Below are 17,220 nucleotides of genomic sequence, written 5' to 3' on the forward strand. Positions count from 1 at the left end.
CCATGGGAGGAGACTGCCCATCCTTCTGTGGAGCACCTGGTGGATTTGCAGCTTCTTACAACTGAGGCCACCAGGGCTCCCTACTACTGATGATGGTGTCTTGATGATGAACTCTTCCTCCCTCTAGTTACAACCATTTGCCACATTTGCCTCTAGTGTTAACCTGCTATCATTGTATTTTCACTCTAATCCAAATGCCAAAGTCTGGGATTTAGAAGAAAGATAATGAATGGTGCTGACAGTGAGAATTGGAGCCAAAAAGTTACTAGGAAAGTCCACAGTTTATCACTACTGCTTCTCTAACAGAACTAGGCTCTCAAATAGTAGTTAAAATTTCACACAGCTAACTAGAATGCATACAGAAGACACAGAAGTTGAGAATTTCTTGAAGATTCACCAGAGACTTACCCTCAGGAAGCCCTTTCCTCCTCTGGCCAAGCTGTCTCCAAAATCTTTAGGCTGCCGACCCATTTCTTCTCTTCTTTTCTGTTGATATTCCTTGTCCATTGTAATTGCTGCCAAACCTTTTCCAACAGACCCAGTGATGCGAGAGACAACTCCTGCTGCACCACCTAGCCAGAGGCCCAGGGAAGTTAAACCACGTGTTCCTTCTAAAGAAGGTTATCACAATTGTTGCACAGATGGAACTACTTTACATTAATGTTGGTGCTACTGCTGGCGGACTCTGCCACCAAGCATATTCTAACTGGGAATGACCATTTATGGGGCCAGAGCTTTTGCTTTAAACTAATAAATATGCTTAAAACAAAAATTTAATTTTTCTATTTCCCACTAATCAAGATATGAATCTATTTAAGAAGGGCCATGACTCAATTCTACCCAGACATAAAAGTAAAACCAGGGAGGAGTCTGTGTTATTTTCTATTTACAAAAAGAACATGTCTTTTACAAATGATTATGAGACTAGTCTCTCGTTTATTAAATATGAGTATTTGTTTTTCAGGAATTACATATTTTGTAATAATGATTATAAAACCCACATGCACACACATATGTGATACAAACCTACTGTGTGTCCAAACAGGCTTCTTACTCCAATCACTAAGCCCTCAGCAAATTCTTCTGGACCCTGAACAGCACCCTGATATTAAAAAAATTAATAAATAAACACATAAAAGAAGAAATTTTCTACTTAAAGTTCAAACAAGTATCAGGGCTTTTAATTAGCAATAGTAAACAAAAACTTCTTTAATAAGTAATAAGACTTTTAAATTAATATTAGTGTTTCCACTAACACTAAGGATGAAGAATTTTTAAAAACAACTTTCACCTTTTACTCCAAAAAGTACTGTAAATAGCTATCTATTACACTGAAAACATTTTCAAATCCCCTGAGTTCAGCAAATTCAAACTCAGAAGGAAAAAAATGTGTAGAAGAATATCACTGGCTCCAGTCACAATTTAGAGTTGACCTCCCAACACCAAAAAAACCCTCTGACTTATAAACTCCACTGGTAGCAAAGTTGAGAGAGCAAGCTCAGCCGCATATTTTTGGCACTTTTGCTTTCCCATTTATTTTCTTTTCCTTCCAAAACCCTCACCACTTTGGGCATGGGTCTTTAAATCAAACTTGAGTAGAAGACAGAGTCATCTTCTAACACTATTAACATATTACCACTATTTTCCAAGTGGTAAAATGGTCTTAAAATTGCCTTCCTCTATCTATCTAGATCTCAAATGTCCTTACAACTGCATTAAATCCTGGCAAGCACGGGCATCTCTACTACTTGTTGTTATTGTTGCTGTGTGCCACTGAGTCATAACTGACTCCTAGCTGACCCTCCAGAGGGTTCTCAGAAGCAGTAAATCACAAGAGTGGAGAATGCCCATCTTCCACAGAGCAGCTGGTCACTGTGAACCACATGCGAGCAGCTGGTCACTGTGAACCACATGCTTTTGGGATTACAGTGCAACTTCTACCACTAGGCCACCAGAACTCCCTTTGGATATTTCAATTCTAGAACAATTTTTCAGTGTCATATCAAGGCTTTTTAAATAAAAAATACAAAACTTACAGAGTTTTGTTATTTGGACATTGTTAAATTTTCAGATATAATTAAAATACATATTTTCACTAAGCTGTCAAGAAATTAAAAATTCACTTTTTTATCCTTAGGCTTAAAATTTTTTAAGAAAAAAATACCTGGAAGGGTTCATAGAAGAAAGCTTCAACTCCTTCAGACAAACCTCTAATCAATCCAAATGGGTTTCCAAGCACATCCAAACCCAACACAAGAACGTACATCTGTTTCAAGAACTAAAGAAAAAAAAAAGTAAATTAAGTCTTGTACAACCATTCCAAGACGTAATATGAAAAATATAGGGGAAAATGGGAGATTATCAATTAAATTTGGTATATGCCAAAAAGATGAAGTAATCAGACTTATGTCCATTAATTGATCTTTTACTAAATGCCAGGCACTCTGATAGTAATTTATTTGGTCTGAGGCACAGGTCTGCCATTTATCAGTTATGAGACCTTTGAAATGTCACTTAGCTTTATAGACCTTTGTTTTCTCAACTATAAAATAAGAATTCCTGTTGACCTTGTATGACTTAATATGCATACTGGGTAAAATACATAATTCAGTAATTGTTACTATTATCTCATCATCGCTGTAACTATTGAAATAGGTGGTGAATGATTAGAGACCAAAACAAAAAAAAAAAGTGAAAATACATCTTTATTTGAAATATAATAACCACATTGTCTATACACATCATACAAGAAAGAGCTTTCATCAAAGGAAGAATAGACACTGTCGTACTGGACGTCCCAGGTATAGTAATGACAAGAAGCCTTTAATGACTATGTGCCTTCATGTGACATCTGAGGCAGGAGGAAACCGGCACAGGTTTTCTCTCACAATTCCAGTAGACTAAGCAAGTATAGTCTCTGAAGAAATGAAATTCAATGAACCCTAGGCTATTATTTTTTCCAAAAAATTGTCACTGTATAATCACAAATGGAAAAAAGAAGAGGAAACTTTAAAAAAGATGTACAGAGGAAATAAAGATTAAAGAAATGAAAGTCACTCAAGAAAACTACTACTAATCAATTGTTAATTACACATTATTACATACTATATAATATCATATATTTTGTTTTGTTATTATATCATGCACACTATTTATGACTCATAATAGGAAATTACCTGTTCACTATAATGTCTAACAACACTCTGAATGAGCTGATCTCTCTTGTAAAACTGATACCGAATTTCATAATAACCAAGTCTGAAAGGAAGAAAAAAAGAAAAATTCAACTGTTTAAAAACATTTGTATGTCTTTTCTATGCAACATTATCCATAAGGATCTATCTTATAGAAAATTCTATATAACCCTTTTTAATGACTGTGTATCATTCTTCCATGTGGCTATATTCCTCTAATGTTATGTGCCAATAAGTTGCAGGCAGCTTACAGTGCCTCCATGTGCAATAAACCTGAACACTGCTCCAAACTGGGCCATTCTCACTGCTTCTGACAGACCTATCCCAGCTACTGTGTCAATCCATCTCAGTCAATCCTCTGTTAGACATTCCCAATTTTCTGTATAATTAAATTATCCATATGAGTCTTTTGCATTTCAAGATTGTGTGGACTGAATTAAAATAAAAATTTCTGAAAGACTACAAAAAAGAGACTTACGGTTTTATTACATTTCACTTAATCAGAATAATAAAAAGAGGAAGTATTCTATTTCTAAAACTCATACCTCTAAAAACAGAGCTGTTTATATCTGGAAATATCTGGTAATTTGTAGGCATTATTTGGTAAGTTAAAAAGGTAAGTGATTATAAATATCTATTATCCACTGTATTTTTTCTTTTGTAAATTTCTTATTGTCTTTGGACCATTATATTGTTTATTTTGGGTCTTTTTATATTCAATATACTGTTAATGGAATCTACAGTGGTAAATACTCTGCATTGTGACCATTATACTGTTGAAGGAATTTTCAGGTTTTTCTTATTAATTTTTAGTAAAACAAATGAGTCCTTCTCTACCTTGTTATTTTATTCTTCCAGTCATTTGTTTTATAATTTATTTCAATGATGTTTTTCTTAAAAATGAATAATTTTATGTACTCTGTTATATTTTCCCATTCCTTTTAAATCTAAAAAGATTTCCTCTATTTGTTGTTGTTGTTGTTATGTGCCATTGAGTCGTTTCCAACTCATAGCGACTTTATATACAAGAGCTCTAAACACAGTTCTATCCTGTGCCAACCTAGCCATCTCAAACGCACTTATTCCCACGGCTCCAGTCACAGAATCGATCCATTTCATCAAAGGTCTTCCTCTTCTTCGCTGCCCCTCCACTCTGCGAAACATGATGTCCCTCTCCAAGGAGCATTCCAGCTTCACCTTCTCTAGGACAAACCTGTTTGTTCTCCTAGCAGTCCATGGTATATTCAATACTCTTCTCCAGCACCACAGCTCAAAGGCATCAATTCTCTTTCTATCAACCCTATTCACTGTCCAACTCTCTGATGCATAGCACATAACTGCGAAGACGATAGCCCGGATCAGGCGCACCTTAGTCTTCAGCCTGATATCATTGCTCTTCAGTACTCTTGAGAGGTCCCTCACAGCCGACTTTCCCAATGTAATTTGTCTCCTGATTTCCTGGATGCTGTTACCAAGAGATTGTGGAGCCAAGCAAACTAAAACTGTTAACTATCTCAATCTCTTCACCATCCATACTGATGCTGCCAATTGGCCCAGTGGTGAGAATCTTTGTTTTCTTGATGTTGAGCTTCAATCCATATAGGAGGCAGCAGTCCTTGACCTTCTGCAGCAAGCGCTTCAGGTCCTCCTCAGTTTCAGCAAGCAGGGTGTGTCATCTGCATAAACGCAGGTTGTTGATGACTCTTCCACCAATCCTGATGCCACATTTCTCTTTGTACAGCCTAGCATCTCGGATGATCTGTTCTGCATACAGATTGAAAAGGTATGAAGACAGAGTACATCCCTGATAGACCCCCTTCTTGTTTTGAACCATGTAGTATCTCCTTGCTCTGTTCTGACGACTGCCTCTTGGTCCAAGTATAGGTTTCACATTAGCACGATCAAATGTTCTGGTATTCCCATTCTTCTCAGAGTCAGCCATAGCTTGTTGTGATCCACACAGTCAAAAGCCTCTGCATAGTCAATGAAGCACAGATAGACATTCTTCTGGTATTCTTTGCTTTCTGTCAAGATCCATCTAACATTAGCTATAATATCCCTAGTACCACAACCTCTTCTAAATCCAGTCTGTACATCTGGCAGTTCTCTGTTGACATATTGTTCCAAACGTTTTTGGATAATTTTCAGCAGAATCTTGCTTGCATATGATATTAATAATATTGTTCAATAATTTACGCACTCTGTTGGGTCACCTTTCCTTGGAGTGGGAACAAATACCGATCTTTTCCAGTCAGTGGGCCAGCTGGTTGTTCTCCAGATTTCTTGGCACGACTTAGTGAGCACATCCAGGGCAGTGTCTTTCTATCGAAATATGTCAATTGATATGCCGCCAATTCCTGGAGCCTTGTTTTTTGCCAATTCCTTCAGAGCAATTTGAACTTCCTCCTTCATCACCATAGGCTCTTGCTCATATGTCATTTCATGAAATTCTTCTTTGTCAGCCAATTCCTTCTAAAACAGTGACTCTGTGTAGTCCTTCCATCTTCCCTTGATACTTCCTGGATAATTTAACATTCTACCCAAAGTATCCTTAAATAGTGCCACCTGTGGCTTGAATTTGTTTTCAGCTCCTTCAGCTTAAGAAACACTGAGCGAGTTCGGCCCTTTTGATTTTCTGATTCCAGCTCTCTGCACAATTCATTATAGTATCTTGCTTTGTCATCCTGGGCTGCCTTTTGAAATTTTCTATTTCACTCTTTGATTTCTTGGTTTCTTCCTTCAGCTTTGGCTTCTCGGCGCTCTAATGCAATATTCAGAGTCTCTTCTGACATCCATCTTGGTCTTTTCTTCTTTTTCAGCCTTTGTAATGATCTTTTGCATTCTTCATGGACAATTTTCTTGATATCCTCCCAGAGCTCATTTGGCCTATGCTCATTGGTGCTCAAGGCCTCAAACTTGTTCCTGAGATGGTTTTGAAATTTGAGTGGGATAGGCTTAAGATCAAATTTGGGTTCCCGTGGACTTTATTTAATTTTCCCCAACTTCAGCCTGAACTTGCCTATGAGTAGTTGGAGGTCTGTCCCACAATCAGCACCAGGCCTGGTTTCAACTGCTGATACTGAGCTTCTCCACTGAGCCTTCCACAAATGCAATCTTTTTTTTTTCCTATGCATGCCATCAGGTGAGATCAATGCTATCACTGGGCAACTGTCTTTCATCTGCTCTTTTCTGTGGAATGCTTGTCTGTCAGATACTATTATATATATTTAAAGATTGAGACAGACTAGGGAGAAGGATTGGCCATCCACTTCTGAAAAAACAGGCCTTCGAAAATCCTATGTACAACAGAGCACACTTAGACTATCACTTGGACTAGCAGACATGGCAATTGAGACTGAGATCTTAGAAACGGAAATACAGAGATGAAGGAACAGCTATAAGCAGACACTAGTGATTGGCACGTGGAACGTGAGAAGCATGAATGTAGGAAAATGGGACATTGTTAAGAAAGAAATGGAACGCATATATATTGACATACTAGGTATTGGCGAAATTAGATGGCTTGGCATGGGACATTCTGAATCAGACAATTATATGATTTACTATGCCAGGGATGAAAAGGTGATGAATGGGTTGGTTTCATAACTAAGAAAGTCATTTCTAGATCGATCCTGAAATATAATGTGGTGAGCGACAGGATAATATCCATATGCATACAACGAAGTCCAGTGAATACCACTATCATTCAAATATATGCACGAACAACTAGAGCCAAAGAGGAAGAAACAAGATTTCTACCAACTTTTGCAGTCAGAAGTTGATCAAACATGCAATCAAGATGCACTGATAATAATGGGCAACTGGAACGCAAAAGTTGGGAACAGGGAAGAAGGATCAGTAGCTGGAAAATATGGGCTAAGTAGAGAAATGCGGTTGGAGATAGAATGATAGGGTTCTGCACATTCAATGATTTATTCATCACTGCAAATACCTTCTATATGAAACATAAATGCAGGCTATTCACATGGATCTCACGTAATGACATGCATAAGAATCAAATAGATTCCTCTATTTAGAGATGATTATTTTTTTCACTTTTTCAGTCCTTAATTTTTCTGAAATTTGGCACTTTACATGTGAAATAAGTAATAATCTAAATGGATTATTTTCTCTCCTAAGCAAGTATTTGTTCCAAAATTCAATAAATATTCATTGAATTAAAAATTATTCGGCACATGTAAGTACTGTCATACTACATGTACTAATGAGTTCTTATTCTCTATACTCTGACACATGATCATGCTGAAATGTCACATATCCTCTCATATATTTCTAAATATAGCAGTTTCAAAACATGATCTCAATTTATAAAATAAAAGAATTAAATTTTCCCTTTTATTATAATGCAATCTTTTGTTGTTGTTATGGGCCGTGGTGTCACCTGCGACTCATAGCAAACCTATGTACAACAGCCCTAAATCCTGCTCTATCCTGTGCCAATCTTATTGTCTCTGACATACCTATCCCCATTACCCCAATCACTCAATCAATCCATTTCATTGATGGCCTTCCTCTCTTGCACTGTCCCTCCACCCTCCCAAGCATGACGTTCCTCTCCAAGAACTTGCAATATATCCAAAGTATGTCAGACAAAGATTCAGAATCCTTGCCTCCAAAGAGCAGCCTGGTCTCACCTCCTCTAAGACAAACTTATTTGTTCTCCTAGCAAGTCCATGGTATATTGAACACTCTTACCCGGCACCACATTTCAAAGGCATCAATTCTTCTTCTATCATCCTTAGTCATTGTCCAGCTCTCTGATGCATAGCAAGTAAATGAAAAGACTATGGCCTGGATCAGGTGCACCTGAGTCTCCAGACTGAAAGCACTGCTCTTTAGTACTCTGGAGAGGTCTCTGACAACAGACTTTCCCAGCCCAATACATCTTTTAATTTCCTGGCTGCTGCTGCCAAGAGTGTTAATTGTGGAGCCAAGCAAACTAAAGCTGTTTACAATCTCAATCTCTTCACCATCCATCCTGATGTTGCCAATTGGTCCAGTGGTGAGAATCATTGTTTTCTTAATATTGAGCTTCAATTCATATTGAAGGCTGCAGTCCTTGACCTTCTGCAGCAAGTGCTTCAGGTCCTCCTCAGTTTCAGAACCAGGGTTGTATTATCTACATAATGCAGATTGTTGATGAATCTTCCACCAATCTTTGGGCTGCTCAAAGAGCCAGCCTTCCAGATAATGTTCTGCATATAGATTGAAAAGGCATGGAGATAGGCCACATCCCTGGCGTACATCCTTCCTAATTTTGAACCATGCAATGTTTCCTTGCTCTGTTCTGACTACTGCCTCCTGGTCCAATTGAACCATGTAATGTTTCTTTGCTCTGTTCTGACAAGTGTCTCCTGGCCCAAGTACAGGTTTTGCATAAGCATAATCAAGCGTTCTGGGATTCCCATTCTTCTCAGAGTCAGCCACAGTTTGTTGTGAAACACATAGTCAAACGCCTTTGCATAGAAACAGACAATCAAAAAACCCCTTAATAACTTTTGACCTTATTTTCATGAATAAAATAACTCCAGCATATAATTAGAAGGAGATCAAATTTCCCAACCATTAATGGATTATTATTTAACTAAACTAACATTCTAACACAAAAGGAGAAAATATCCAGAAATACAAACTTGACATAAATGCCTCCCATGTGTTTAAACACAATTCTTACTTAAATATAAGGTCATCCACATCTGTCAAAGTAGCACCTATGCTTTTTAACAGCAGGTTAACAGAATGAATTGCAATCATTTCTTGTTTTTCTTTGTCTGATTCTTCACCTCCAGAACCCAATGACAGACTCAGATGCAACTAGAAGAAAATAATTATCAGTGAAAAATGCTAAAATACATAAACATCCAGAAAACAGAATTTTTTACTATTAACTTGGAATGTATAGACTATTAAGACCCATTACACAGACTAACTTACTGATAATCTGATTATCATGTTTACTTTTTCATAAAATACAAATTATTCTGTTTCAAAAATAGAGTTATCTTTTACTGAAAGTGTATATATGCTACTGGTTTCATGAATAAAGAACTTCATAAACATGGCATAACTATTTTAAGAAGAAAAACATCACCTGGCATATAAGTATTCTGTCATTCAAAATAAGAGATTCTTCATTTTCATCCAATTAAGCTGTTCATTTATGGCAAATACTAAATTGACGAATACATTTTATAAATTAATAATAAGGTTTTAGGACTATTCAATATCTCTTCTTCAAATGTAAATTTTTATATTTCCATTTAGCTGCTTCTTTATGCTATATAATCATTAGTCAAACGGTAAAAAGAGGCACAGGCAAAATGTACTCTGACATGTAGAAACAAAAGAGATAACTCTCCTGTCTCAGTTAATCATTCCCTGAACATCTTATCTGATTTAGCTCCAGTAGAACAGAGTTAGAGCAAACAGGGAAGTCTGCTTTAACATGGACTTTTGTCTACCTATAAAGTCAGGGAGTCCTGAGATCCTAAAATGGCAAGCTCAAGTGGACAGAGAAACAAACCTTCTCCTGATGAGCAGCTAGAAGATTCAAAGCACCTGCCTTTGGGTTGGCAACATAACTCCTTACTAGTTTCAGAGCTCCTGATACTTAATATCACCAAACAGATCAATTCAAAATAATTATATTTCATAAATTTATTCTTTATCCAAATGGACTGGTAAATAGTTTTGGCAAATGTAAAGGATCATTATTTGTTATATGGCCTTTACACAAAATTCAGAGCATTATAGTTGGCAGCATTTGTGAATTCACTAAACCATCATGTTCTACTATAACAGCTAAGAATAACAAAAGGAGAGAAGGAAACAGGTTCATAAAGCACAAAAAGCAGGCAGTGAGAGGTATCCAATTTTCCACTCTCTTAGCTACATTTAAATTTTGGGAGAGAGAAAAACACCTCATCAACAGTATAATACCTACTTCAGCATTTTCACATTCTGGCTAAGGCATTCATTACAAGATTCTGTTTAGACAGTGATAGTACTTACAAAGTGCAGCTGAAACATTAAACATTGGTGGGCACTTCTACGCTTAATTAAGAAAGAAATGCTTTTGTCAGCTTCTTCCCTGAACAAAGAGGTTATTAATTCAAGACTAGAGAACACACGCTGGTGGTTTCTCTGTGGGAATTATGGCTGTACATATGTTAGAGCCAATTGTCTTAATGATTTTCATTAATCAAACTACATTCCTGCCAAATATTTGATGTAACAAATGAAAGCCGGTGTATCTACACAAATCCTTCACAAGTTTTATAACAGTTATGCCAAATTTTAAATATAATCATTACAACAAACCTTAACAGGAGAAATATGGAAATGTTCAAAGAAACTAAGAATCGACATATCAGTCATTGACGTCTCCATTAACTCTGTGTTTAGAGCATCAATATCTTGTTGGATTAACTTCGTCTGAAAAAAATTAAACCAAGACTTTCTATGTTAATTTGTTTTCTCTATAACAGTTAGCTAAATAAATTATAAGATTAACTTTCAAAAAATTTTATGATTATGCCAAAAAGGAAAATTGTTACCCGGTTTCTTTCTGCTTCAGGGTCAGTTGCTGGGGTAAAGAGGGCAACAAGAGCTCCAAGAAACCCTTGATCAACTTTCAAGGCCATTTCCTGAATGAGGACCATAAAATACCTAAGGAAAAATAATAAATTCAGACAAAATTTCTAGAAACCTTTATAAGTTTCAATGACAAAATTCTCCTTTTAGTCAAAAGTTACAGGAAGATCTTGTTCCTTCATTTCCTAAAAAATGTCATATTAATAATACCAAAGTTTAAAAGTTGTTCGTAGGATTGCTGTAATTCATAGCTGACTCCATGGCACCTAACAACAACAAAGTCTAAAGAAACTGAAACATATATCCAGTTTCACTAGAAGGAGCACTGCTTATTACCACTTAGAACATGAAGCTCTACCTGTTCAAAGTCATCACGCCACAGAAAAGGATACAGGATCACGGCTAGGGGATGTTGTTAGCTGCCATCAAGTGGATGACCCATAGTAACGCAGTGAGCAACAGGTCAAAACCACTGCTATCCTCACAATCACTCAAGCCTCGTGTTGCTGTCACCATGTCAATCCACTCTTTGGAGGGTCTTCCTCTCTTTTGTTGACCCTCCACTTTTCCAAACACGATGTCTATTTCCAAGGGCTAGCCCTTCCTGATCATATGCCAAAAAAATGTGAGCCCAAGTTTCATAATCCTTGCTCTAAGCTGCCACCCTGGTTGTACTTCCTCAAAGACAGATTAATTTTTTCAGCTATCTATGGTATATATAGATACATATACACACAGGAAACTCTGGTGGCCTAGTGGTAAGAATGTATGCTGCAATCCCTGAGGTACTTAGTTTGAATCCACCAGCTGCTCAGAGTGAGAAGGATGTGCAATCTCCTCTCCAGTACTTAACTGCCTCTTAAAAAATGCTGGAGAGTCGGCTATGGGTCAGTCCTGACTCAACTGTACAGAATAGCAACATGGCATATCTGATATGTGTGTGTGTATACATGTATATATAAATAAGTAAGTATTGTGTGTGTGTGTGTGTATGAACACACACACACACATATAGGAGTGGCATCCACTTCCTAAACAATATAACTCTGGAAACCCTATGAACTTTGATAAATGGCAAAAGTTATAGGAAGGCTTCAGGCCTTTTGTTCATAGTGTCACCATGAGTTGTGTTTTACTTGATGGTAAACAACAACAGTGTGTGTGTGTGTGTGTGTGTGTGTGTGTATACACACAAACTCAAAACTGTTCACAAACATCACAATTCAAAGGCATCAATTCTCCTTTTGTCTTCCCTATCAACTTGTTTGCTCAGGTCAAGTGCACCTTTGTCTTTAAGGAGAGATATTTACTCTTCAGCAGTTACAAGAGTTCCTTAACAGTAGATTTGTCCAATGCAACAGGCCTTTTGATTTCTTGACTGCTGTTACCACAGCTGTTGATTGCGGATCCAAGTAAAATGAAATCACTGAGAACCTCAATCTTTTCTTCTCTATCATGATATTGCCTACTGGTCCAGTGGTAAGGAATTTTGTTTCTTGGTACTGAAGTGTCATCCACATTATAAAGGCTATAGTCACTGATGTTCTTCAGTAAAGGCTTCAAGTACTTTCTACTTTGTACAAGCATGTGCTATTCAAGTTTTAAAGCCCACAAATGCTTTAAAGAACATAGCTCACAAATGTTATTGTTATTGTGTAGCTCGCAAATGTTGGTAATTGTTGTGTACAACTAAATTGGAATCAACTCATAGCTGACCCTTTAGCACGTTTTCAGAGACAGTAAATTACATGGGAGGAGAATACCCACTTCCTCCTGAGGAGCCATAGTTGTTATTGTCATTGTTAGTTGCTATCAAGTACGAGTCATAGTGACCCTATGAACAAAAGATCTGAACCCTATTCTATACTGTGCCATCCTCACACTTCCTGACACACAAGAGCCCATTGCAGCAGTCACCATGTAAATTTGCCTTGTTGACCTTTCCTGGCATCATGTCCATCTGCAAGGAATAGCCCCTTCTAGCAACATGCCCAAAGTATGTGAGGTGAAGCTTCATCATTCTTGTTTCCAAAGAGCATTCCAGCTGCATTCTCTTCAGGAAGTATGTTTGTTCTTTTGGCTGTTCACAGGATGTTCAGTGCTCTTCTCCAACACCACAGCTCAAAGGCATCAATTCTTCTTTTATCCTTATTCATTGTCCAGCTCTCAGATGCATAGCAAATGATCAGAAAGATTATTACCTAAATCAGACACACCTTAGTCCTCAAACTGACATCATTCCTCCTCAATAATTTGGAGAAGTCCCTAACTGCGGATATTCCTAGTGCAATGCATCTCCTTATTTCCTGATTGCTGGTACCAAGGGTATTAATTGTGGATCCAAGAAAGATGAAGCTGTTGATAGTTTCAATTACCTTTCCATCTATCATAATATTGCCTATTGATCCAGTAATAAGGATGGTTTTTCTTGACATCCATACTGAAGGGTGCATATCCTGATCTTCTGCAACAAGTGCTTCAAGTCCTCTTCACTTTCAGCAAGCAAGATCGTGTCATCTGCATAATGTAGGTTATTGATGAGTCTCTCTCCAATCTTGATTCCTGATCTCCAGGTTGGAGCCTCCTGTGTGAAGCAGTTAGATTCTGGAAGGTAGGTTGTTTTAATTCAATTGAAAGTCAGGTATAAACTATTTGGTCATTTTTTATGCAATTGGATGTCTTTCCTAACTGGGTCCACAAAGTGGAGAGAGTAACTGAAGGAATCTTATACTGTAAATTATGTAGAGACTATTACTATAGTAAAAGATGCATGTGGTTAATAGTCTAAAACTTACACATTGGACTGTTAATTTAATGGTTCTGCAGTTCAAATCCAACTGCTGCTCCAAAAGAGAAAAGTGAAACCATCTTTTCTCTATAAAGTTTTATAGCTTCAGAAACTCAATGGAGTCTCAGGCCATACCACCCTGAATCTGTCTGATCTCACCAGAAATTCAATGGAGGAAAATGTGGAATTGGAACCAATTCAATGGTGTTGTTATTGTCCGGCGTCGTCGAGTTGAGCAAGACTCATAGCAACCTTATGAACAACAGATCTGAACTTTGCCTTATGCTTTGCCATCTTCAACATGTTTGACACACTTCAGCCTCTTGCTACAGTCGCTATGTAAATCTATCTCATTGAGAGCCTTCCTCTTAATGACAGAGGTTTGTTTTCATTGTCATTGAAGTAAGTTCAAATGTAAAAGAACTAGTACTTGATCAATAATGGATTAATACATTTTGGTGTAAAGTATTTTTCTATAAAAGTCACCTCCTTAAAGGTTTACATTTATTTTCAAAGTAAATTACCAATTAGATAAAAAGGGATAGCTTTACTTACTTGAATTGTAAGACTTTACTGAATTCATTAAATCTTGTGATGACACTCACATCAATGAAAGGTTTGGGCTCTAACAGGAAGAAAGAAAAACTCAATCAAGTTTTGTAATAGACCAAAACAGTGTTTTTTTAAATTTTAGAACAGGATATATATCACAATTGAGTTTTCTTTATTTCCTACTTTTTTACCTGAATCCAAAGCAATAGATTTTGGAGGGGCCACAGGATGAAATATAACTGGGAACATTGTACCTGGCAACTGATTATCAACCTTAAAGAAAAGAAAAACTAATTTAGCAGTATTTAAATAATTTATACTTAATCATTTAGTTACCAAGACAATATTTTACAAGAAGCCAACAGCTTTAACATAAATATATGTCTGCATGTGTACGTTATTCTACTAAAAGCTTTGCTTTAAATCTGTAAAGATTTTTATACCTCCTAGCAAGAACAGACTTGAAAAAATTAATGCATAAATACTTTTATAAATGTAGCTAGGATCACTTGGGATTTTTAACCCTCTAAAAATTAAACAAAAAGGAAAAAAAACTGGCTGTGAGATTTTAGGATAAGTAGGGGGAAAAATAGAATAAAACTACGCTAAATACCACTTATTCATGACAAGTAAGGACAGAAGGAAGGGAAGGAAGACAGAAGGAAGGACGGAAGGACGGAAGGAAGGAAGGAAGGAAGGGAGGGAGGGAGGGAGGGAGGGAAGAACAAATGAAAGCTTTACTAAAGGAAGTTTTGGTCAATGCTGTGAAGAAAAGGATTCCTCTCACCTCCCCAGAAAAATCTATGCCATCTTCTTTTAGGATTCTTTGACAAATTCAAAGGACTCCTAAAGTAATTCTAGCTATCTATTTAATTAAAGATAACAGTGTTACCTGAAGCCAAAATAGCCTGGCCCTTAAACTTCTCTGGTGAGGAGACTGCTTCAATTCAATCTGAATTCCTGATAAAAAGTCTCGTTTAATAGGGCACTGAATAGGGAGGCGCATTTCCATTGGAACTTTATCAAAATTCACCTGGAATACAAAAGCACATGTCTTTCTAATGAGATGATATTACCAATGTAGCTACTCCACTAAAAATATCCTTTTACTTTTCTTTACAAGGAGAAATATCTTTAAATTTGAACCAAAGTGGTATCCCAAGAAGATCAATAGTTGGGACCTTACTAGCATGAACACATCACTCTTCTACAAATGTTATGAGGAAAATAACTGAGAGTAAATTTAATTAAGAAAAAAATTCGATTCATCATTTTAAAAAAAATACTTCAATAACAGATTACTGTTAAACAAATTTTGAGTCACTCTAAGTCAGAATGGACTTGTCAACATACAAAAAAACCCCAATAGTTTATTTTTGCCTAATACTGATTTGGGAAGCAGGAGGGTTTTTTTTAACCTTTTTTTTTTATCATATGTACATGACCAACATTTATAGTGATGAAAAGGGGACAAGAAAAGTACTAGTGATCATTACAGTATCAACCAACAGAGATTACAACTGTATGGTAAGTGATAAACTAGAAATTGTAGTCACATTTGTGGGCCCTAATCAGAACAAAGATGACTTTTGTTTTACATTTGTAAGCCTCTAAATAGAGTCTATAATTCCTGTGGACACCATCTCACAACAAATCATCATTCAGCCTTAATAAATTCAATTGAGTAAGGTTTGTACAGATTTTTAACCACTGAAAGATTATCCTTTTACATAAGCTAATAATTCAAAATATAAAAGGTTATAATAAGTAACTTTTATGTCTCAATACAGGGAGCTCTGGTGTTCTAGTGGTAAGAGGTTGTGCTGTAATCCCAAAGGTGTGTCGTTCAAATCCACCAGCTGCTCCCAGGAGAATGGACAATCTCCTCCTGTGAGATTTACTATCTCTGAAAACCCCCTGTAGGGTGAGTTAAGGGTTGGTTCCAATTCAATGGAACATAACAAAAACAACAGTAATTCTAATTAATAAATAAAGGTTTCACTACAAATAAATGAGTTTCTGAGCACATATTTTACTTGGACATTAAAATTTTATTTCCTTATTACCAACAAAATACACCTATGAAAGAGAAAACTAAGTTTGACATACCTCAAAATTATTGTCTAGTTTAATCCAGCCATGGTCTCCTGATTGCTGGTATTTCCGATAGGCTTGTTCTAACAAGAGTATCTGCTTTTGACTGAAAGGCTTCCATTTCTGTTTTGGTTTCATCTCCCAAACAATACCAGAACTAAAATAATTCACAAAGAATAATAAATTACTGATATATATTTTTATATTTTTAGCTGTATTGAGCTGTCATTTAACCCCAAACTGCTATAAAAACAAACAAGGAAGAGGGAGGTGGGAAAATATTTTTCTATCACAGATCTGACAGCAAGGGTTTGGCAAACTTTTTCTCTAAAGGGCTTTATACAAAACATTTTTTGCTTCATAGGCTAAATGGCAAAATCAGGGTTCCTATATGGAGACTTTGAGGTGTGGTGTTAGAGAAGTTTCTGAACATCCCATGGACTACCAAAAGAACAGATATGTCTTGGACAAAGTACAGTCAGAGTCCTCCTTGGAGGCAAAGATGACAAAAAAGCTTTGTCTCACATACTTTGGGCATTTTGTTAGAAAAGGTTATTCCTTGGAGAAGAGTATCATGCTTAGAAAGGTGGGAGACTGGTAAAAGAGAGAACAGCCTCAACCATATGATTGACACAGTGACTGCTGCAATGTGCTTGAGTATGTCAGAGATGATGAGGATGGCACAGGGCTCAGATCTGTTTTTCAGAGAGTCACTATGAGTCATACTCAACTCAATGGCCCCTAACAACATAAGGAGATATATATTCAAAGAAAATAAACCTACATTTCTAAATTAAAATTTCAAAATATAAAAATAATAATAAAGACTATATCTATGGAATTTATCTTTCAATATGACTTTTCCTAGCTATTATTTGACTTTTCTATGTAGATGGAAAGGGGCATGTTAGTCTATGAGGATTGACCAGTCTCAACAATCTACAAGGGGACTGGCTAGTCTCACCATTGAATTGAGAA

At 36.6% G+C, this 17,220-nt stretch overlaps 1 protein-coding gene across 4 annotated transcripts in view; it reads right to left on the reverse strand.

Annotated features, from left to right (window-relative positions):
- VPS13C (vacuolar protein sorting 13 homolog C (S. cerevisiae)) overlaps positions 1–17,220 on the reverse strand; it is a 248,439-nt gene that overhangs the window by 26,358 nt on the left and 204,861 nt on the right. For all 4 annotated transcript variants that reach the window (XM_006899645.1, XM_006899642.1, XM_006899644.1 and 1 more), the window contains 11 exons: positions 16,258–16,399; positions 15,041–15,181; positions 14,340–14,421; positions 14,152–14,221; positions 10,772–10,883; positions 10,536–10,649; positions 8,890–9,029; positions 3,177–3,258; positions 2,165–2,278; positions 1,027–1,102; positions 409–572 (listed from right to left, as the gene is read on the reverse strand). In XM_006899645.1, coding sequence (XP_006899707.1) covers positions 409–572; positions 1,027–1,102; positions 2,165–2,278; positions 3,177–3,258; positions 8,890–9,029; positions 10,536–10,649; positions 10,772–10,883; positions 14,152–14,221; positions 14,340–14,421; positions 15,041–15,181; positions 16,258–16,399 — 1,237 coding nt within the window. The remainder of the gene's footprint in view (positions 1–408; positions 573–1,026; positions 1,103–2,164; positions 2,279–3,176; positions 3,259–8,889; positions 9,030–10,535; positions 10,650–10,771; positions 10,884–14,151; positions 14,222–14,339; positions 14,422–15,040; positions 15,182–16,257; positions 16,400–17,220) is intronic.

The sequence above is a fragment of the Elephantulus edwardii genome, unplaced genomic scaffold (assembly GCF_000299155.1).
Source record: "Elephantulus edwardii isolate Elephantulus edwardi_28Jun2011 unplaced genomic scaffold, EleEdw1.0 scaffold00264, whole genome shotgun sequence".
Lineage (NCBI taxonomy): Eukaryota > Metazoa > Chordata > Mammalia > Macroscelidea > Macroscelididae > Elephantulus > Elephantulus edwardii.